Source organism: Pteropus medius, unplaced genomic scaffold (genome assembly GCF_902729225.1).
Source record: "Pteropus medius unplaced genomic scaffold, Ma_sr-lr_union100, whole genome shotgun sequence".
Lineage (NCBI taxonomy): Eukaryota > Metazoa > Chordata > Mammalia > Chiroptera > Pteropodidae > Pteropus > Pteropus medius.
The window spans coordinates 10,723,373-10,745,834 of record NW_024340692.1 but is presented as its reverse complement, the minus strand read 5'-3'; the positions used below and the strand labels follow the sequence as shown (position 1 = coordinate 10,745,834).

Genomic DNA, 22,462 nt, shown 5'->3' with positions numbered 1-22,462 from the left:
GCATTAATTTATTTACTCAGATTTTTGTAGGAATTTTTATAAGACGAATACTTGAAAAAAATACAATGGTAATATCTCGCAGTTGATTAATTCATAGAAATTAGGGAGAAGTAATAAAGTTGAGAAGGTGGTGGGTCATTGTACATAAATGGAAATGTGCTTTTTGGCATTGGATAAGTTACCTGGCTTCATTTTTTCAGCTCTCCTGCCTAGTTGGCTCCGTGAGCTTCTGTGTACACTGTTTTATTTGTCTTTACACCCTTCATGAACATTATATAGATGGAGAACCCAGTCAGGGATTTTTCCCAAGATGACATCTCTGCCCATGATGCATCTTGTCAAATGTTGGGTGATCCTCCTTCAAGGTTTGAACACAGATCAGTCTTGCCAGGTCCGATAAGAGAAGATCTATCTTGCTAATAAATCTTGCTTCCTTTGATCCCTACTTTAGAGGTCATATTTCAACTAACTTCTCTGTGCTACCTGTCACAAATTGGGGAGAAATGAAATTTTAGACTGCAGTACATATTCCAATCCCAGTATTTAAGTTAGATTCCTGTGTCAGTTTGGGTCACCCCAAAGTTACTCAATTTAGCCTCTATAACTTAACCCGGCACAGAGATGACTTAAGTTTCATTTCACTGCTCTGTCCTTTTGTGGATAATATATACAAAAATCATTATATAAATAACATTGTTTTGATTTTTATAAGGCTATTGTTAAAAGGTTGTCCAGTGTACCTTTAAATATTCCAGGTGATAAAATGTTTTTTATAATTTAGCATCAAGAAAAATTTCTGTTAGAGGATTAGGAAAAAATTACAATTTTCTTTCACTAAATTCTAGCTAGAATTGAACAATTTGGTCAGTTTTGAGCATAGGCGATGATGGCAGTAGCAGTTTCTGTGACTGTCCACAGTAGAAATCCTGTTACCATTGTAACAGAGATCTCAAAATATTACTTACACTCACCACAACTCTGAAATTAGGATATTGATAGTTGTTTAGATGTGCCACTAGATGTTAGTACTAAATACATTCTTATAGAAGCATTCATGTTATACCACAAATCTGTTTTTTCAATATAAATTGTTTCTTTTGTAATATTGTGTGCTTTATTTTATGCATTTAAAAACATCAGTCTGAGTAGGGGTTTACAAAGTCACAAGGTAGCCAAAGGGGTACCTGGCACCAAACACTCCACTCTTAAATGGCCTTCCTGATGTGTGTGCATGTGGGTGTCCTGGCACCTTCAGGCCAGGTTCAGATATTCCTTGTGGTGAGCCTTCTCTGGAGGGCCCCTTCTCGCCCTCACCTGGGCTCTCTTAATACCTAACACTATGGTCAGCCATGTCTGTCTTCCCTACTGCCTGTGGGCTGTTTGAGAGAAGAGACTCTCTCATCTTTTATTTTAATCCTCGGCACTTAGCAATGTGCCTTGCTTGAAATAAGCACTGGGTCATTGCTTATTTAGAAGTCCGATGCGATATCCATTATGCTACAGGGTCACAGTAATTGCTTATTTAAATGCTACATTTTCACTCTGTGTCCATCTTTGCATTGCTTTTCCTCTTGCGTTGTTTGCCAGCCAGTTCTTGGCTCTGTGGCTTAGAGTTTACTGCTGTAGAGTACTAGTCAGGTAAGGAATGGTGATTTTTTTTTTCATCCTATTTCGTTAACACTGGCTTTAAAAACTTTGGAATCAACCTGTTGGGTGTTGGTGTCCCTTCGATGAGCCAGTCCAGGTTTTAGGAACTTCATCTCCCTATTCAGGTTGTAATCACTGATGGTTAGCTATCTTTTCTCTGAAGTGTACTTTCCATTTTGTATTTCTTTCAACATTTATTTCAACATTGAGAGAGTCTTAGGAAAGTTAGAGAGCTTTGTAATAAGCCCACATGTGATTGAAGGCAACATGGTATCTGGAGAGAAAACTCTTCTACATTTAAACAATTGGACCCTATTATTGGTGTTGCCCTTTACAGGTAGGTGGCTTAGTATGATAGGAAGGACAGGTACAGTAATGAGTCCCAAAAAGACTGAGGGGTTTTTAAAAAAATAAACACAGCCACAAATCTGAGAATAAAATCTATTCATTTGATTCAGTAGTGATTATAAGAATAAAGTAAAGGTGCCTTTTTGGTTATATCACATTTGGCCTAAATATAATAGATATTAGTCAGGTGAAATTTTATAATTGAATTTGTGTGTAATTTGCTTTACAAGGTGTTCATTTCTTCTGGTCCTTCTTGTGTCACCTTTACTGAACTGAAAGAAATGTTGAAGATGGTCTTTTCTTACTAAGCACTTCGGCTTCAGCTTTTTTTGAGCATCTAATTAAGCAGATCTAACTTTGGTTTGGTTCTTCATTTAAAGAATTCAGAAACTTGCAAGGACTCTTGTGTTTATTACATTAAGTATTTTCAATAATTATTAAAGAAATACATAATGGGAAGTACAAAGAAGTACCTAAAGAAAAAAATAAATGAAATCTCATTACCTAGAGTTATACATTGCTTAACAGTTTAGTATAATTTTTCTTAGTATTCCTTTTATATATAGTATCTGCATGAGTGAAAGCCATCACAAAACTTACTGGTTTAAAACAATGACAGTTATTTAGCTGATGATTCTGTAGGTCATCAATTTAGGGGCTCAGCGGGGTGATTCTTCTGTTACAGGCTGGTTGCCTCTTTCATCTGTGGTCAGCTACGGAACAGCTCTTAGCCGGGTTCTCTCACACGTCTAGGGCCTCAGCTCTGGTCAGTGTGGTCTCTCATCAGCTTGCAGGATAACTTGAGTATGTTCAAGTGACAGAGTCCAGGGCCCCTAGAGAGAGAGCAGAAGTACGCAAGGCCATGAGCAAAAGGCTTTGAATTGGCATACCATTACTTCCGTTGTATTCTTTCGGCCGAAAAGACAAAGGCACAAGACTAGCCCAGCTCATATTTGAGAGGTGCGGAAGTAGACTGTAGTTTTTGATGGGAGGGGCTGCAAAGCCAAATTGCAAAAGATGTGGAAAAAAGAAGTAGTGAAGATTCGTAGGCATTTTTACAGCTTACTGTAGTATGTGTGTATGTCATATACACATATATGAAAACTGAGTATATGCAGTTATACATTCTGCATTTTTCATCACCAGATAGGCTCCAAATCCAAGTTGCTAATTCAATGCTACGTGTATACTGGGGAGATGAAATGAATTCTTATATGAGAATTTCCTCAAAAGGTAGGTAGGTCCTCAATATGTCACAGTTAAAAAAGAAAGAAAACAATGTAACTTCTTTAGGCAGCTGCTTGAATTCTATCAGTCTCATCTTCTGGTTTGTTTTATTCCTCCTCGGATTTCTTTCTTCATTAATTCTTCTGGTTGATAATACCAAGGCACTTGTGATGGGAGAATGCCAGCTTCTGGATCCCCCTTCAGCCTCTCACCAGCTCTGAGATCGTGGAAAAGTCACTTTGCTTTGGACTTCGGTTACTTCATCTATTTAATGAAAATAACAACAACCTCACAGAATTATTGGGGAGAATTTAATTCTCATATATATGGGCAGGTGTTGGAAACTATAGACTGTTATTGTTCCTAGGAACTCATGCTTTTGTGGAATTTCCAGAAGATTTTCTTACTTAACATTTTTTCACATCCCCAGGGTCTCAAACTGACTCTGGGTTTTCTTTAAAAGAAGTTGTAGGGTGTTTTTTCTTAAAAAAAAACACAACACTGTTTATTTCTGCTTAGTGCATGTTAAAGAAAATTAGACCTTCACAACCTTAGCCTACACGCTAATCTTCAAAACACCATAGCTATTTCTTTAATCTGATGGAGCCCCCTTGCATAACGTCTGTCTTCTCGGATCAGAAATGACATTTTTAACATCAATAGATTCTTGTGCTCCTCTGACAAGAAATATTTTTAAGGACGTATAATCAGTTATGGGATATGCTTATCAATAAATTTTTCCTGCAGAAGTAAATCAGAAATGCTATCAAAATAGCATTATGAAAAAAAAATCTGTTTTCTTTAGTACTTTAAGTGAAATGGTCATGCTTGAAACTTATGAAAATTTTTATTTAGATGAAGGCTGTATATTTAATTCGTGTGCTGGTCATCTTTCCAACCAGTCAGTTTGCATAAATTTTATGTCCTAAGCAGAAAGAAAATGGTTATCATCTAGAGTCAGCCATTTCTCCATCAAGTCTCTATTACTTTTTTTTTCCCTTGACTGGCTGCTTCCACTTTCCACACCCTGTGAATTTCACCACTTTTTATTCCCTCTCCCTACCCACATACGTGCCTACCCACCCCAAGAAAGAAGAACATCACCCTAAAACTCCCTTTTATGTTTCTTTGCCCTTTTCTAGACAGTGAATGAATAGAATTAATCTCTCATTTTGAAAATGTGTCTGTACCATCCTTATAGTTCATTTGTTCATTCATTCATTATTCAGCAACAGCGTTGTACACACCCTGCTGGGTGCCATGGATAAAAGGGGAAATAAGGCTGGCACTGTCGCATGGATTTTGCTCTGTTGTAGGAGGAACAGTACATGAAGGTGACATTTGGCCAAGGCTTTAAGTGAGATGTAAACAAAGGCTTTGGGAGGCTTGGTAGGAGAGAGCAGAAACCATGTTATGCTTTCCTTCCTAAGGATCACAGTTATGTGCTATGACAAGAGTTAGAGTCGGAAGAGTTAAAGATCGGGACAGTGATGATGTGTGACTGGATTGAACCTTGTCATGTGAAGTAAGGGTACTATGTACTCATACACTCCCACTACTGAGTACAGTAGGGAGAGTGGATTATTAACCTGGGTCTCCAGAATGTTCTCCATTTCCTAAAATGAAGCCAGTTGCGCTTTCCTGAGCACAAACTACCTATGAGCCTAGGTATTTTGTGTACTTCATCCTATTTTACAGCACCAGACCTGTCATGTATCAACCCTTTTGCAGATGAGCAAACCGAGGCTGAAAAAGGTTAAGTAACATCCCCAAGATCACATGACTAGTAAGAGGCAGAGCTTTGAATTCAAATCCAAACCACACTGTCTTCTTAGAGCGTCAATCCAATTTTAATAAATTGTACACAAAGGAACTAATATCATATTAAAATGCAGTAGTTGCAAGTCTCACCAAGAGTATTTTTAAGTCATCTTGACAGAGAGTGACAACATTTGCAAAAAAAAAAGTGCTGCCAGGATGTAGCTCTGTTTGTCCTTAATCCAGGTCATTCAGGGCCACCGTGTGTGGCTACATAGGTTGTAAATTTCATCTCCTAGAGCTAGTTGTAACCTATACAATTTTAGGTAGCAGTCATGTGCCCAATTTTGGAGTTATAGAACTCTGCAGACAGTGCTTCACTTATATTTATTATTACACCTCTATAATTCTCTCTTACTTTGAAAGGTTAGACATATTTAAAGAGGCTGGGTGGAGAAATGAAGTAGGAAACTAGATAATTATTTCGGCATATGTAACATACTATGGCCTAGCTGTTAACAGCAAAGGTTTTTACTTCAAGCATAGTGAATTCAAATATTGTCTTTTGTTAAAATGTTTGTGTAACTAACTACACCTAAAGTCACAGAAAAATTTCCCAACCAACCCAGCAGTCACTGGGGACTGATTTTAAAGAGGAAAATATCCTTTTGTTTCATTAGGAACATGAGAAACTAGATGGCCAAGCTCCCTCTACAAGTAGCAGACCCTTAGGGACATGTTCGTTGGGAGTTATTCCTTGTTCAAATTATGAGCCTCTTTGTCCTTCGTTCTGTATGCCAGGCCCTCATCTCCCATCTGGACTGTTGTAGTCAGCTCCACCAGCCCCTGCTCACCTGTAGTGATATAGACACAGATCATTTTTTCTTCTGTACCTGAACTTCACATTGGCTTCCTTAGGGTCACAGGATAATGTCTAGACTCCTCAGGATGGCATAAGAACTGCCCTCCTCCCTACCTGTCCCTCTGTCCTGCCACACAACAGCAGGACCTCTGGCAGTCCCCACAGCAGAACAGCTGTTTTCTGCCTCTGGGTCTTTGCTCATGCCCATCACTCTGTGCTTCATTGCCTTCCTCCACTAATTCTGCCCATGAATATGAAGTCGTGCTATAGATGGCATGCTAGAGTATCCCATCAGCCTTCTGTCATGCCATGTATAAGATGACTTCATGGCACATACCTGGGTCGGCCTGTTCTAGGGAATAGGAATCACGTTTTAGTGATTTTTGTGTATTTGCGTCCCCAGCACCACTGGCTAGTGATAAATGACTGTTGAAGGAATTAATGAATTAATGACTCTCTGGGCATGTCTTCTTTGGTGTCTAGAAGGAAAAAAATCAAACAGCACTTTGTCCCCTACAAGATACTTTAGCCTTTTTTGAAATTCAGGAGAAAAGAGATAAAGTCTATAATAGAACTGAGATTTCTGAATGACGACACTATTTCCCAGTGATGTTCTAAATAGACCTGCTGGAAAATACTGGGATTAAATGAATCCTGGCTTTCTGTAGGTATAGGTGACATATTCGACTAATGTTACTGTCTTGGGGACTGTGAGCTGTGCCCATTTGTCAAAGGGCTTGGACTTACCTAAGTGCTGGATTCAGGGCCTCTAGTGGATCAGAGCTTCAGACATCAAATGAATCAAGTCGATGAATGAGATTTAGAGTTTGGGAGTAAAGAGGACTCAGTGCTTGAGAGCAGACTTCTGCATAAGACATTGACTATTGTCTCCACCTGGCAGGAATGAGTTTGTAGGAGTTTCTGAAAAGGGGGAGCAACAGCCTTATCCTGAAAAACAAAACAAACAGAAATCCCAAAATACAGTAAACTAGCACTATGAGCCAGGCACTCTGCCAAGCATTTTCGAGAGAAAGCCTTTATCCTGGAGTCTCCTGCTCCCATAGCATGGTGAGGAGACCTAGCCGCGGTGTTCCAGTAGGCTCTGAACATCTGTGGAAGGAGAAGAACAGGGGGGAAAAAAAAAGAATGGAGTCTATAACTCATGCCTGTGGCTCATCATGACTATCCAGCTGTTATCAGCATGAGTCGATAATGAAACTTTATCCTTAATGTATAATTTAAAAATGAAATGATCTGTCTTGTGGGTTACTTTTTTTTCTAGTCTAAAACTGTTAGTTCAGTTCTTCTATAAGTCTTCACAAAGTGGCTGGCTGTATTTTAGAATTGAGCAGCTGAGTAAATGGATTCATGTTCTTGAAGCCAAGGTTCTTGCTGAGAAATAATAGACATACAAATACAGGTGGGGGCAGGTGAGAAGGAACCCTGTGGGGACAAATAGGGTTTCACTGTGAACTCAAGATCTCTAACATATTTACACATATACGTATGCATGTATGCGTATGCTTATATATGTGCATGTATTTCCTTGTTCTGTCTTCCAAAAGGGTCGAGAAGCAAAGATACTCCTATAGTAATTAGTAATAAGCATACCTAAGCAACTGCATCTCAATCTCTAATATCATGGCCCTCTAAAACAAACCACTTTCCTCAGGGAAATGCTAATTCCAGGGCTGGGGCAAGACGCTTGTGGGACATCGAGAAAGTAAGGAACTGCTTTAAAAAAAAAAAAAAGGATGTCTGAATGACATAGGAAACAGTTTGAAGAGACTTCTTTTGGCCAAATCAGGGATAATCTGAGCACCAAAATAGTTTAGTATAGTATTAATTATAAACAGTTGGGGAGCAGGAATTAAGTCTGTACTGATAATGGACGAATGAACGGATGGATGTGGGGAGAGTAGGATTAAGAAATGCCAATTGCGAACTAGTAAATGTGTAGGGAGTGCTGGAACAGGAAAATTCAGCATATCACCACCATCATAGTAAAAATCAGATCCATCAAGACATCAGTGGATGCTAAATCCAAGCAGAAGTGTATAGGGACAGGATATCTGCATGCTGTTAAAATTACTCCCACAGATTGCTTATTAGTTGTAAGGGGAAAAAAATAATTATAAAGTGGAGCAATTGTACCAAGTTTTGACCAGAATCAAAATTCACATCACCATTGAAAGGCAGACAAACATCATGTGCTCCAGATATGATATCCTTAGAAGAACACAACATCACCTGGATCTAATCATGAGGAAACATCAGAAAATGCTCTATTGAAAAAGCAAGGGTAGAGAGAATCGTATCCTTCAAAAGTATCTCATAAAAGACAAAGAAAGGCTGTGGAAGTGTTTCAGATTAAAGGAAGCTAAAGAGATATGGCAACTATATGCAGTATCTGACCCTAGACTAGATCCTGTATTTGAGAGTGGGGGCCGGGGTACAGGGGATGCATAATAGTCATTATTGGCTCAGTTGACAAAATTGGAATATACATTGTAGAATATCATATCAATGTGACTTTACTAAAGTTAGTAACTGCAACTGTTGCATGAATATGGTTATGTAAAGGAAAATCCCTGTTCTTAGAAAACATGCACTGTAAAAAGCCCAGCAAAAGCTTAAATGGTTATTGGTGGGGGGCTGTTATTATATGTATTTTATATTATATATGTTTACATATTTACATATTTATATATGTGCACATGTACATGTAGTTTTATACTAAAATACATACATATAAAATAGAGACATAATGTGCAAAAAAGAGATCGTAAAATGTTAATAGCAATAGGTAACAATAGGTGAATCTGGGTAAAAGATCAAATTGTATATGGGTGTTTTTGTACCATTCACACTCTTGCAGCTTTTACATTTGAAAGTATTCCCCAATAAAAAGTTAAAAAATTTAAAAAACGATATCGTTACCAAGTCAGATTACTTTCTAAATATTTTTTATTTTCTGTCCTTTCTTCTCTTTCTCCTCTTATTCTCTCATCTTTCTCCTGCACCTCTTTAGAAGTCCAAGGCTGGTGAGAAGGGCATCTCCGTGGGGCAGACTGTCATCACGAAGCATCGGAACACCCGATATTACAGCTGCAGAGTGATCGCTGTGACGTCACAGACCTTCTATGAGGTCATGTTCGATGATGGCTCCTTCAGCAGAGACACATTCCCTGAGGATATCGTGGTGAGTTCCTGGGGCGCCTGCTTCCAGGTTTACTTTCTGTGTAACAAACCAGCCGACTCTTTAAGGGATCTTTCTTTTGGCTTTTGGGGTAACTCATTTCACTTACTACTGGATTCAGGTTTGCTGTTTTTCCACTGCAAAGAAATATTGTTTTCTAGGAGGTTCCTTAGCCTTCATCATTCTGAATAGTCAGTAGCCAGGTGAACTTAGACTCATCTCACTTTCTTTTAATTAAGTGGACTGTATGTGACCAAGAAACAGAAAATGTGAATTCACCTATCCTTTTCTATTACAAGTGTTAGCATATTTGAATTCCTTTATTACTTCTTTTTCTTTATACTTAACCGGAGAATATACTTTTATTAATCTGACCTGACAGTGACATCTGTGATTTGACAGACACATCTGTAGATTTTTCATGTGGGAGTAATAAATATCTCCAGAAAACAAGGCTGTGACTTTTACTGAGTTTCTTAACCGTGGTCTGGAATGGAACGTGTATGTATGTGTGTGCATGCACGTGTGCATATTCACTCGTGCGCCTGTCTCCTCAGTGAATACCTTGGGGCTTATTCAGAGGAACTAGGACTGCGTCTCATGAGCTTGTTTTTAGCAGGTCGTTTCACAAGAAGGGCACTTTCCACAGAAGGTTTTTTGAAACTGAGATCAGTCAAATACCTGGGATCAGGATTAGTCTAGCGGTCTTCTTGTTGTCCCTTCTGTATTTAGGGGAAGTATTATTTGGCAGAGCCAGGCCTCAGAAATGTAGTTGTAACTTCTGCCCTGTTCTAGGTCTGTTGATGCTTTGCCCTTTGTACTTGGAAAGATGCTTCTTAATGTCTCTTTAATAGTAATACTTATACATTATGTGCAATTGATAATTAAATAGAACCTATAAGATTGCTCATAAATATTTCTAGAACTTTGGTCTCCTGGGGCCAAAGAAACATTGATTTAGTCAGCTTTGTTATGCTTGCTTCTCTGTCCCATTAAGAGGACAAGTTTGTAAACAAAAGTGACTTTATTTGAAAGATTGTAAAACAAATGAATTTAGACAAATTAATAATCCCAGGACTTGATCATAAACCAAAAGGGTGAATTGTACTTCTTTGCAGAATTCAAACTGGAATTTCAGATTGCTTCATTGCCATTGCTATTTTTAAACAGCAACCTTTTGGTAACATGCTCTCCTGGTAGGACTAGGTTATCTCCTTAAGCATTCATTCCATAGTCACTGTGTACCTGTGCCAAGCATCATACCGGGGGCTGGCAAAGATAATGAGAAATGAGGTGTGATTCCTGATCAATCTAGGGGGGAGGCAAGCTGGTGAATGGATGTTTTCTATAAATGCAGTAAATACTATAAATGAACCAGATGCAACTTACCACCTCTTTGGTCTAGAAGAATGAGTGAGAGACTCCACAAGTTTAGTAAGGGCTGACACTTACTGACACTGACATGTACCACATGTCAGAACTACTTTAAGAACCTGACATGCATAAACTCATTTTCTCCTCATAATCTTACATGCTAGACACTACTATTTTTCACATTTTGCTTCTGAGGAAACTAGGCACAAAGAGGTGAATAACTTTCCCAAGATTACACATAGCTAAGCTAGTAAGTGTCAGAAAGAGTATTTAATCCCAGGGTCTGGCTTTAGAGCATCTGTTCTTAACCCCGGGGAAGAAAGGACATTTAAAGTAGGAGAAAGGATTTGCAAGGCCATGAAGGGCCCCCAAAATATACAGGAGACAGAGGCCCTTGGCTTTTGCCAGCCCTGCCCAGGCTATATACTTATTTCAGTTTCCTTTTGTGCAAACTATGAATGCTGAGCTGGCAAAAGAGAGAAAACTTGGGGAGCATGGTATGAGTGCGATAAAAGACTTCTGAACACTGATCCCCAAACCTGAGTAAATAGTTTGATTTTGTCCATGCTAGTAGTTCATTAATCCTAAATTTCATTTTACTCCACAAGCCTCCACACACCCAGCCAGTTTTAAGCTTTCCTGGAATAACTTGTACATTAGAAAACAATGTCTGTGGTCCTGGAAGTTTTTTGAAATTCCACAAGTCTTTCCTTTGACATCTTCTATTCTCACTCTCTGTGAACTCAAACAGGTTTGGTTTTAAGTATGTGTGGGTGTAGTGAGAAGAACACGGGCTCCAAAATTAGTAAGATTTTTCGGAAGCACTGTGGCATTGAAATCAACAAGAATGAAAAAGCAAAATTCTTTACAGCTTGATTAGCATTACTTAGTATAGGTTCGAGTGAGGTGTGTGTGTGTGTTCCTGTGTGTGTGTGTGGTCATAACTCTAGCCTTTGGGGAGGGCGCAACATTGTGCAGTGTCATGAGTGACAAATATTGGAGAGGGAGAATTTATCTGAATTTGTGTGAATGATAATTTCATTCATGGAGAAAAAAAAAATAGTCATCTGCAAACAGGTCTTCTCTCTTTCATCTAATCTTTCCTCCCTTAATACTCCCCCTGCCCTTCCCCATCTCTTACATTTTTGGTTACTTGTTTCAGGCCTTTTATACCAAGTAGGAATGTTTCAGTCATATTGTATTTTCAAAGTTCACATGCTTTTTAATAAGATCACCATTTGTAGTCTTCTGTAGCCTCTTCCTCCTTGTTATTTTGGTGCTAAATGAGACGTCTCCAGCTTTACTTCCTTGGTGGCTCTATAGGGAAGTTGTTTTTCCTTATAATATTATCTCAGTCAGAGTTCTCCAGAGAAGTAGACCAATAGGGGTATGTGTGTATGTATTTAATATAATAACTATTTAAAAGTGTGTGTGTGTGTGTGTGCAGAGAGAGAGACAGACAGACAGACAGACAGACAGACACAGGAATTGGCTCATGTGCTTATGGAGGCTGACAAGTCCCAATAGCTGTAGCTGGCAGCTGGAGACCCAGCAGAGCCAGTAGTGTAGTTCTAGCCTGAGCCTACAGGCTGAGAACCTGGGGAACTGGTGGTGTACTTCCAGTCCGAAGGCCAGCAGGCTTGAGATCCAGGAAGAGTGGATGTTTCATTTTGAGTCTAAAGGCAGGAAAAAGCTGAGTCCCAGTTCAAAGGCAGTCAGGCAAGAGAAATTCCTTTTTTGTGAGTATGTGGGAGAGGTCACTCTTTTTGTTCTACTGAGGCCTTCACTTCATTGGATGAAGCCCGCTCACATTGGGGAGGGTAATTTGCTTCATTCAGTCTATCAATTCAAATATTAAACTCATCCAAAAACACCCTCACAGACTCATCCAGAATAATGTTTGGCCAACCGTCTGGGTATTCTATGGCCTAGTCTAGCTGACTCATAAAATTGACCATCACAAATACATTATCCTGAGGCGTTTTATATGACTTTTTATCTTGTGGTGCCAGAAGCTCTGACTGACTCTGCAGCAGAATGTCATTTCCTTTTCTATAAAACAATGACCACATTGTTTTGGCCAGTTTGTAGCATGCTGCAGAGCCACTCCATTAGCCATGTGTTTTGTCTTGGTCATCATCTAGCTTCCCACAAGGTGGAGTCATGGTATTTTAAGGCAAGCTTTTAAAATTTCAAAGATTGATTGGCCTTTGCAGTTCTCACCAAAATTAATGAAAGCTACATGATTAAATTCTTTTGTAGTATGTCACCTAGAGAGCAGAATTTGATATTATATTTTAAGATAATGGATGTGTATAATTAAGCATATTATAAATATATTTACATGTAAATTATGATGATTCCCCTATATTATACAACCTAAATATGTTTATATCACCATTTTTTAGGCCGTCTAGCTTAATGGCTATGATAGTCCCACTTCCACTTCTGATATTTATCTATATCAGAACTGTCTTCTTGGAGATGGGGACCCTGCTTGGTACCCTAATGTGGAGTTTCATCGAGTGATAAGAAAAATGTAATCAGGTCTTTTTCTGTCTCAGTATCTTGCAGATTGTGGCAGAATAATTATTTGGTGGAAACACTAAATGCATTCCTCAGAGAAATCTTGTTTTCATTAGATGACAGACCTGTGACAACTGAAACTAGTGGTAGAAAATGATTTTTTTCTTCTGTTTGTCTGAAAACTCTAATCCACACAATGTGCTTATCAGGTGTGAGTGCCGCTGGGAAGATTCTTCTCAAATGAAATGTGACGTTAGTGTTACTGGCTACTGAAGAACCAGCTTCTCTAACCTGAGGGTACTTGCTAACTAGAACTGCTATAAGGGTACAGCACAATTTCAGGTTTTTAACTATGGAAATCAAATTTAGAATATCAAATTTAATCATCCAAAACTATTTATTTATATATGACATAAATATCTTCCCTTATGAAGCCTGATGCTTTAGTATAGAAAGTTGTATTCCAATATTTATAGAATTGCTGATTACAAGTCATTTTATAAACCCACAGAAGGGAAACCTTTAATGCAGGCTGGCCTGTCCATGTTTGAAAATAAATTTGCCAGGCATTAAAATTCCTATGTTAGCATTATTTGACTAGAGAGAATATTTGAAGCAGTAGGGAGAAACATTCTTTGGACTACCAGGAAATTTATTTCCATACCTAAATACTTTATTTCTATGATAGCCAGAAAAATATCCAAAAATTTTTCTCTACAATACACCTGCAGAATATATCAGCCCAGTTAAACTCAGCATGCAATCTGTAGCTGTCAAGAGCAGTAATAAAAGATGTATTGCAACATGCCTCCATCTGTCAGTCTATGAAATTGCGACACACTTCCTGATGAACTTTTTTGTCTCCTACTATTTTGATGGAAATGAAAGTTGCTCACCCAAAAGAACTCAACGAGCACAGAGTTTTCAGGGCCCCATTTTAACCTCTGCTAAAACCTGGCATCCTCTAGTATATGCCCACGTTGACACTGAAATGATGACTACTTTCTTTCCTCAGAACTTAGAGCTCATTTTGAGGGAGGAGGTTGGTGCAGTGTGATCTGGATAGTTTTAGGATGAACACTTAACATTCACCACTGTGTATGAGAAGAGATACAAGACCATTTAGAAATTCGACAGCAAGAGTCCATCACTGAAAATTCCATGAGGGCTTGTTACATTTTTCAACCTCTTTTGAAATGTGAAAGAAGCATGAAAACTATACTTTTCATGATGGTAGGGATGAGTTGCCACGGCCTTTAATTTCTGTGGACTGTATTGGTGCAAACTGAAGTTCTTAGAGCTAAATTTTTTATCAGTTACAGTCAAGTTGCTTAAACTTTCAAGCCTCAGTTTTTTTTCCCCATTAAAAAGGAAATAATAAGTTCTACCTTCTAGGATTAGTGAAAGGACTAAATGAGCTAAACACCTGATACATAGGCACAAAATCAAATTTTTTAAGATATATAATTTCAGCCGATAGAACTCCTTTTTTCCCTTTCCTCCTCCCCCCATCTAGATTATACTGCCTTTTCTGGGCTTGAAATTTGCTTAGAAGATGTGTCCTCAGAACTTTGCTCCTCGTTTGGTTAAGCGGGTATCTGTATGTGTGGGGTAGCACTGCATCAGCTTTTCGTTTCCACTGGCAAGTGTAGGTGTATGGATAACTCTGAATGTTCTTGAGGCTGAAGAAAATACCTAGAGCCGGGGCTGAGAATTTGGAAAAAAAAAAAAAGCTGTTCCCAGAAATAGTCTGTGTTATGGGGTTTGGGGAAGCATTTCTGGATCCAGATGCCCTGGATTTTCAAGTCAGGTGGATGTCATGGCTTGTACCACTGCCACCCCCAAATCCCACTGTGGGTCTTCTGGAATTGATGGGAATTTGCCAGACAAGTCTCTAGAAACTTCGTTGAGGATTCTTCAGATGTGGTTCACATGGCATTTAATTACACAGGGTGGTGCCCTAGCTTCTCTTTCTTAACTGAGGAGCTGAGAGCTTATGAGGTGAAGACTTCACCAAATTCCCATTGATTTTTTACTTCCTTGGGAAGCCTTTTATACATGTAAAAGAATATCTCTTATTAGCTTGATTTTAATCAATGTTCAAATTAAAATTTACTTTTCTAAGCCTTCAACTTCAGCTGAAAAATTTTATTGTACTAATATCTAGTAATTTTTTCATAAATAAAGAACAGATTCATTTGTTCCTTGATTAATGTTTATAAAATGTATAAATTAGACAGATCAAATCCTAACCGTTTTACACTTAAGGTACTTGGACATCTTAACTGTGATTATAGATTTAATATATACAATTCTCACAATATCACAATTTTTCTAAGCACTTAGTACTGATAATGCTAATAAATCAGATATTAATTTAGTCATTCAGACTTACCTAAGTATTTCAAACATCTTTAAAAAACAACACATAAAGCAGTCCAGTATTTACAAAATATTACTGTACCTTTATTAACAATTTACCATGAGTAGATTGTATTTAAGCACAATTTAATTAATAGATAAATAAATAGAAAGAATGTACCAACCAAGAGGGAATAGCATGACTGTCTTGACTAGGAGTTTACTAAGAGAAGATAATCAAAGGACCTTAAGGCCGTTCAGAGACTCAGTCTGGTTGTACCTTTGAAGACTAAATGCACAGTTGCTGAGCAAAGGCTACTAACTAAATAAGGTCAGCCTTCATCTGGTTTGTCAGTTCTCTAAACTGTGTGCCCTTCGCCGAGGCCCTAATTAGTATAAGTGTCATGAACTGTCTCAAGTTAGTGGGTTGGATACTTACCAGGCCCTGGGATTTTATTCTCTTTTGTGCAATTCTTGTATGGCTTTTCTCCTTAAAGCCTGGGGCATATTAATAGAATGTTGATTTAGCTCTTATTTGAGTTGGACTCTCTTTTTTTTTATAAATTGTATGATCTCACTGACCACGATTCTGTAGCTGTCATATTGACAGTTTCCATTTAGCACTGGTGATTTGAAGAAAAGTATGTCATTGCCCTGATGTCCTATGCAGAGGATTAACTAGTTGCCCTGAAGACGCGCTGCCAGTTACGTTTTTCTTCAAATACATACCTTCCTCACTTGACAGTATTTCTCTGATTTCTCATTTGGTAATTATCTCAAGGTGATTGGGGAACTTATTCCCAGGAGACAGGTTCCTGGTGTTTCTTTCCCATCCTCTTTTTTTAAAGAGACTCAAGGTATAGCATCTCATCTACAGTCTAACAAAATCGAAATAACTGCCTTAAACTTGAGGATCATATTATTAATTTCTGTGACTTCATCATCTTTTTTCAGTGTGGAGATGGTAGACACCATGAACAAAATCAGTGTTTGGGAATATCCGGGGTTCAGCACTGTGTCAGGTACCAGAGGGGATTCCATGGCATATAATAAGCCCAGGTGTAGACGTGATTGTGGGTGTCGTGGAGACAAAATAAAATGCCCAAGTGGGTTTGAAAGACTAAGGAAAAAGTCGTTCCCAGAAACGTTCTATGCCATGGGACCCTCGGAAGCTCCTGGACTTTCAAGTCAGGTAGCCATGCAGACATTATATTACACTGGCAGAGACAAGGGTGACCGAGAGACACCTCTTGTTAGCGAGGCCACCTCAGCTATGGGAATCTGTGCTCCCTCCCAGCCCATTTTTGTTGTTTTGTTCATCAGTGATACCCCTTACCTCAGCTCCAATCAGGAGTTGATCTGAAAGATTTTACAAGAAAGAATACCCAATAAAATTCACTGAAAATAAGTTCAGAGATGGAAGTAATCGTGATGAGCCAGAGTGTTTAAGGATATCACACTGGGGAAGAGAGATGAGCTGGGTTACTGACTTGGAATTATTCTTTATGTATTCCAGATACATGTCTTTTGTCAGATGTTTTTCTTTTTTTTCTCCCAGTCTGAATAATATTTCACTGTATGAATATAACATTTTGTTTATCCATTTGCCAGTTGATAGACATTGGATTATTTCCAGTTTGGGGCTATTGTGAGTAATGCTGCTATGAACATTTGCTTTTAAGCCTCTGTGTGGACATATGTTTTCATTTCTCTGGGATAGATATTTAGGGGTGAGATGACTGAATTATATGTTAAGCATATGTTAAACTTTATAAGAATCTGCCAAACTGTTTTCAAAAGTTGCTGTACCATTCCGCATTCCCACCAGCAATGTATGAAGTTTTAGTTTCTCCACATCCTCACCAACACCTTTTGGATAATCATTCTGGTGGCTGTGTACTCATATTTCAGTGCGATGAAGCCCAATTTATCAATAGCTTCTTTATGGATCATATCTTAAGAAACCTTTGCCTAACTCAAGGTCACAAAGATTTTCTCTTATGTTCTTTTCTAGAAATTTTATAGTTTTAGCTCTTACCTTTAGAACTATGATCCATTTTGAATTAATTTTTGTATGTGGTGTGAGGTCAGAGTCTTAAGTTCTGTAAAATGGAACATCCAACTTAATTTAATGTATTGTGATAAGGATTAAATAAGAGATTTATAACCATCATAGTGCAGCACCTTACACATAGTAGATGCTCACAAAAATTTGGTTACGTTTTGCTCCTCGACTTAACTTTCTGAAAATTGCACTACAGAAGGGAAAAATCCACTTTAGTTGTTGTGTGTGGTTTTTGTGTGTGTGTTTTTTTTAATATATTCTGAACTTCAAGAAAGCCATGTGGACAGCTTATTTTCAGATCTACTTAATATCAGGAGTATTTTGGAAATGTGTATTGTATAGGTCTTTAACGTGATAGTTTCTATACCTTTAGAGAAAGAGTAGAAAATACCAGATAAAGCAGTGTTTCCTTCTGTGAGGAGATCTTAAATATGATAAATGTGCTTAGACCTAAAAAATACTTTGATATATTTTTAGAATAGTGTGTCTAAGATCACATTTTAAATCAAGACATGTATTATTTTTCCAAAGAAAGAAAGAAGGAAGGGAGGGGGAAAAAAAGAAATAATTTTTTTTGTTAGCAATGTAATGGAAATTAATGAAGTGGTTATTTACTTAAAGAAGAAATTAAACTCCAGATTTTCCATTTTAAGCTGAACTTGCCTGTCAAAGCACTTGTCTCATTTTGATATATAACATCCACTAAGCTTTGAGCTTCTTAAAAACAAGGAACCATGTCTGAGTTACTTTTACATACCAGGTCTCAGTACAGGATCTAGTTTATAGTAAATAATTATAGTAAATAATTATTGAATTAAATAAAGACTAAACAAATTAATAGTAACAGCCACCACATAGTCAAGTATTAAATGTGTTATTCCAAGTTTTACTTTAGACAATTAAAGTTATTTAAAATTCATTATCGATATCAAGAATTATTTTTAAATTCAAGTCCAAGTTCATATTATAAGTTCATGTCCTTTCCAGGTAAAGAATATTTCGTTCCAAGAGTAGGGCTGGGTTCCAACAAACCTTCAGTGTTTTTGGCTTCCACATAAGATTTCTTTAAAGTAGAAGATCTTTGGCCCTGAAAATATTTGAAACCACTGTTTCAAATGAAATGAATTGTTATGTATTGTCCCTCTGCCGTGAGAGTGAGAGATCTTCATGAAAAGAGGGGCTAAGGAATCCATGGTGTTAATGCCTATGTCTGCCCAAGAGTGGGACTATTGGGAAATGTCTTGAGTTGTCCTAGCAGGTCCTCCCATGAATGTTCAGCTCTGAACTGTGGATATTAGTGACATCATTTCTAAATCTTCGAGTAGGCTAAATAAACTTCTATTTAATAGAATATACAAGCACAATTAAAATTCCATATTCCTTTTAATAAATACATGGCCAGATGTCACTGTTGCTTCACATCATAGTATCAGAATGTCAGCATTCATTATCAACTCTTGTATTCCTCTTTAAATCAAAATGCTACACTGTCTATGATGCAAGATTTCAGACTTTTAAATCTTTCCTTGTTCTAACTTCATTTTGATCTCAATGAAATACTGTGACCCTGAGTGTCATATAATCATGTATGTTTCATAAATGCCTTAAATTTTCCAGAGCTGACCCTTCCTGTAGCACATTTGCAAGCACAATGTTCTGCATACAATTTCTGAAATATATAGCTAACATTGAAAGCTTCCTGAGGCAAATAGTCAACAGGGAGCTTCCTGTTTACTAGCCCTTTTACATTATCTTTCACCTCTACCCAACCCCAGGTTCAAGCACACCAGGATATAGCACATAAATTGGTGACACCTCCCAGAACATGTCAGGCTCATAAATTAATAGCATTTATGTTCCTATTTGACCATGGGGTTTAAATTATTTTGGTAATTGAGTGAACTTAAATTATTGTTTGGTACGTATATCCAGTAGAAGTCAATAATGTCTACTTAGTGACAGACTGACACTGCCTTCATTTTATTATTTCGTCTTCAGACTTTATTTGAAAGAGGTTAGCTGATTTTCACTGGTGAAAGAGAACCAGTAGTAAATCTGGCCTTTTGTTTTACTAAACAAATTATATTTCGAGATCAGAATATGTGAGCAAAGGGAGAAGAATAATGATATAAGGAAATGAGAGAGATTGGAGTGAGTGTACTTTTTCCCATCAAATTCTGGTCTTTCCCACAGTCAGAAAACATTCTCTGCTAAGGAGTAGGTGAAAAACTTGGAAGCTATGACCTGCTATAATCTCTGTCGGTTATATGTGTTTCTGTAGGTCAGCTGCCCTACACCCTCTGATTTCTTGGCTTCTGTCAAATGGAGGATATTACATTTTCAAGTCTTCTATGCTTTAGATATCTTATCCAGGACCATTAAACCAAAAAATGCTTAACTCCTTCTAAAAGTTATAATAGTACAATGTGTTGAATAATGTTTTATATGTGGTTTTTCAGATCCAGATAAGATTTTCCACTAATAATTAATGCTGATGTGACCTGTGCCTGAAAAATACACCTTTTGCAGATTAATGGCTAATAACTTGATAAAAAGGGAAAGGGGTTAAAATTATGCATATTTTCAGTAATTTAGTCATAAGAATATTTTATAGGTAATTGTTTTTTAAACATGCCTGATATTTACCCTTTAATTAAGAATATGTGACCCAATGTTTCTTTATATGTAATATCCTTTTTTGGAGAGGCGGGGTGTAACAGATTAAATTGGATCTTCAAAAACAGTTTATCTGATTTATACCATAAAAATAGTGATTAGCACAAAATAAGTCGGCTTTAGTGATGGCATTCCAAGCAGCCAATAATATCTGAAGCCCTGTTGAAACAGGAAGTATAGGAGAACTGTAGAAAGGATGTGAATGTGAATGCCATTGACATTAGGTGAGATTCTAAAATGAGATGAGATACATAGTTTGGAGACCATCTCATCATGCGGCAAGCCTTATCCTAGGCTGCTAATAGCTATACGTGGCCCTATAACTTTGCTTCCTCTTCTCACTAGATATTTTATGCCCTCCCTGGACAAGGAATTTTTAAATAATTTGTGTATGGAAATTAATATTTTATTTATACTTTTAAAACTTAATAATAATAAACCCCTTTCCTGTGTTATCTGTGTTGAAACTCTACCACATGTCATTAGTTATGTTTTTACGGGGTTTTGTTTGTTTTGTGTTGTATTTTGCTTTTGTCTTTGCATGAAGTTGGAAGGGCAAATATGTAACCATTCTCTAAGAGTGGGTTCTTCCAGGAGAATTGTAATGAGAATAGGACACAGCGTTTGTGGCGCTCAAGTCCTCTTCTTCAAGAGCGAGGGGTTTGTATCGATATGGAAGGACAATGTAGAGAAGGAACTCCTGTTGGGCTAGACCTTTGATAAGCCACGTCTGGGCACCTACATGTGGTGATTTGTGAATTCTGTAGTCAAGGAATATCTTATTCTTCAGTAAGTGGTAACCTTACCAAGTTTTTTTGTAGTGAGCACCTACTCAGGAAATATGATGGCGAGAAATAAAATTGAAATGGTTTCGGCTCTCATGGAATTTACATTCCAGTGGGAAAGATTGCCATGTGACAGTCACATTAATAAAAATGTGCTTCAAAAAAATGTACTTCAAATTGAGATAAGTCCTGGGATGATAGGAATATAATTCTATAACAACATGTCATGAAAAACAACTCTTTTGTAAACAAGCGATCATTATGACTTAAGATCTATAGGCTGTATTAACTAGACAGAGGGCAGAGGGAGAGTATTCCAGGCAAAGCATGCACAGAGGCTGTTGGCAGAAAGGAGCTTGGCCTGCTCAGATTGCTGAAAGAAGTAAATAAAGAGCTTAGAGAAGAAGGAAAGGGCCAGACTTGGTTAGGCCTTGAAGACCATTTTAATTCAGTCTTTACTCTGAGAGCAGGCAGAAGCCAGTGATGGTCTTAAGCAGAAGTCAACATGAAGACATTTATTATGAAGCATTTTCTTTGGCTACAGTGGAGAAGATGAATTGGAGAGTGGGCTGTAGTGGATGATGGGAAGCCAGTTAGGAGAGCATTACAGTAGTAGATCAGAGGAAATGATGTAGCTTGGACTAGGTAAGGAGCAGTAGAAGAATTTGAAATACTTTTAGGAAGTAAAATGAAAAGGACTCAGTGGTGGACTGACATTGGGACTGAGGAAGAAAGAGGTGTTATGGATAACTCCCAGGGTTCTGGCTTGCTTGGCCAAATGGAAGGTGAAGTCCATCGACAAGACTGGGAACATTAGAAGAAGCCCAGGTTTCAGGGCCAACATTATGAGGTCACACATGGCCATATGGGGGTTCCTTTCCTTCTTTCCTGCTTTTCTCTCATCTAGAGCAGTTATTGCATTTAGGGCCATTCCAAGACCCCTAGTTTGCAATTCTTCAACATGGGAGTATGGCCACCAAAATTGATGAGTCGTATTTGCCCTTTATGAGGCTTCCATACTGACACAAAAACATTTAAATTGAGATAACTGCACGTATGTAGACTTGGCCTTGCCATGGAGCGCATCCTAACTTCCTTAGTCTGTAGCTCTCTTCAGCGCTCATTTACCTGATTTTGTTTCCCCCCCACCCTTGTTTTCTGTATTTGTAGCCTGTGTGCCCCACCCCCCGGGACTTTTACTTCTCCTTTGCCTTCAGTGGCTGTGCCTTCCCCACCCCATGGCTCCCCCATCCTGAACCAGTGTAAGGATGATGCATCTGCTGTGTGCCCTGGGAAGAGCTCTCATTTTCTGGAAGAGATGGACTGTATGACCTTCCAGTGTCTGGAACACCCCTCGTATTTGAGATGTATATACTTTCTTTAAAGGGAAAGGATCACTGACTTATGTTGGTAGACAAATGTGGTTAGGCATAATAATAAGAGTTAGCAGCTAATATTTAACAATCCCCTATGCACAGTGTTTTGTATGACATGCCCATGGCTGGCTAAAGTTCAAGAAACATAGAAGGATGTGAGATGAAGAGTATAAGTCCTGCAGCGCCACACACCTAGGTGCAGTCCCACCTGCTACTTGGGTAGCCTTCCAGTATGTTTAAAATGCATAGGCAAAACGT

The 22,462-nt window shown here is 38.0% G+C and overlaps 1 protein-coding gene across 9 annotated transcripts in view; it reads left to right on the top strand.

Annotated features, from left to right (window-relative positions):
- Positions 1-22,462, top strand: part of KDM4C (lysine demethylase 4C) — a 363,396-nt gene that overhangs the window by 314,711 nt on the left and 26,223 nt on the right. For all 9 annotated transcript variants that reach the window (XM_039879670.1, XM_039879403.1, XM_039879513.1 and 6 more), the window contains one exon: positions 8,874-9,044. In XM_039879670.1, the coding sequence (XP_039735604.1) occupies positions 8,874-9,044 (171 nt within the window). The remainder of the gene's footprint in view (positions 1-8,873; positions 9,045-22,462) is intronic.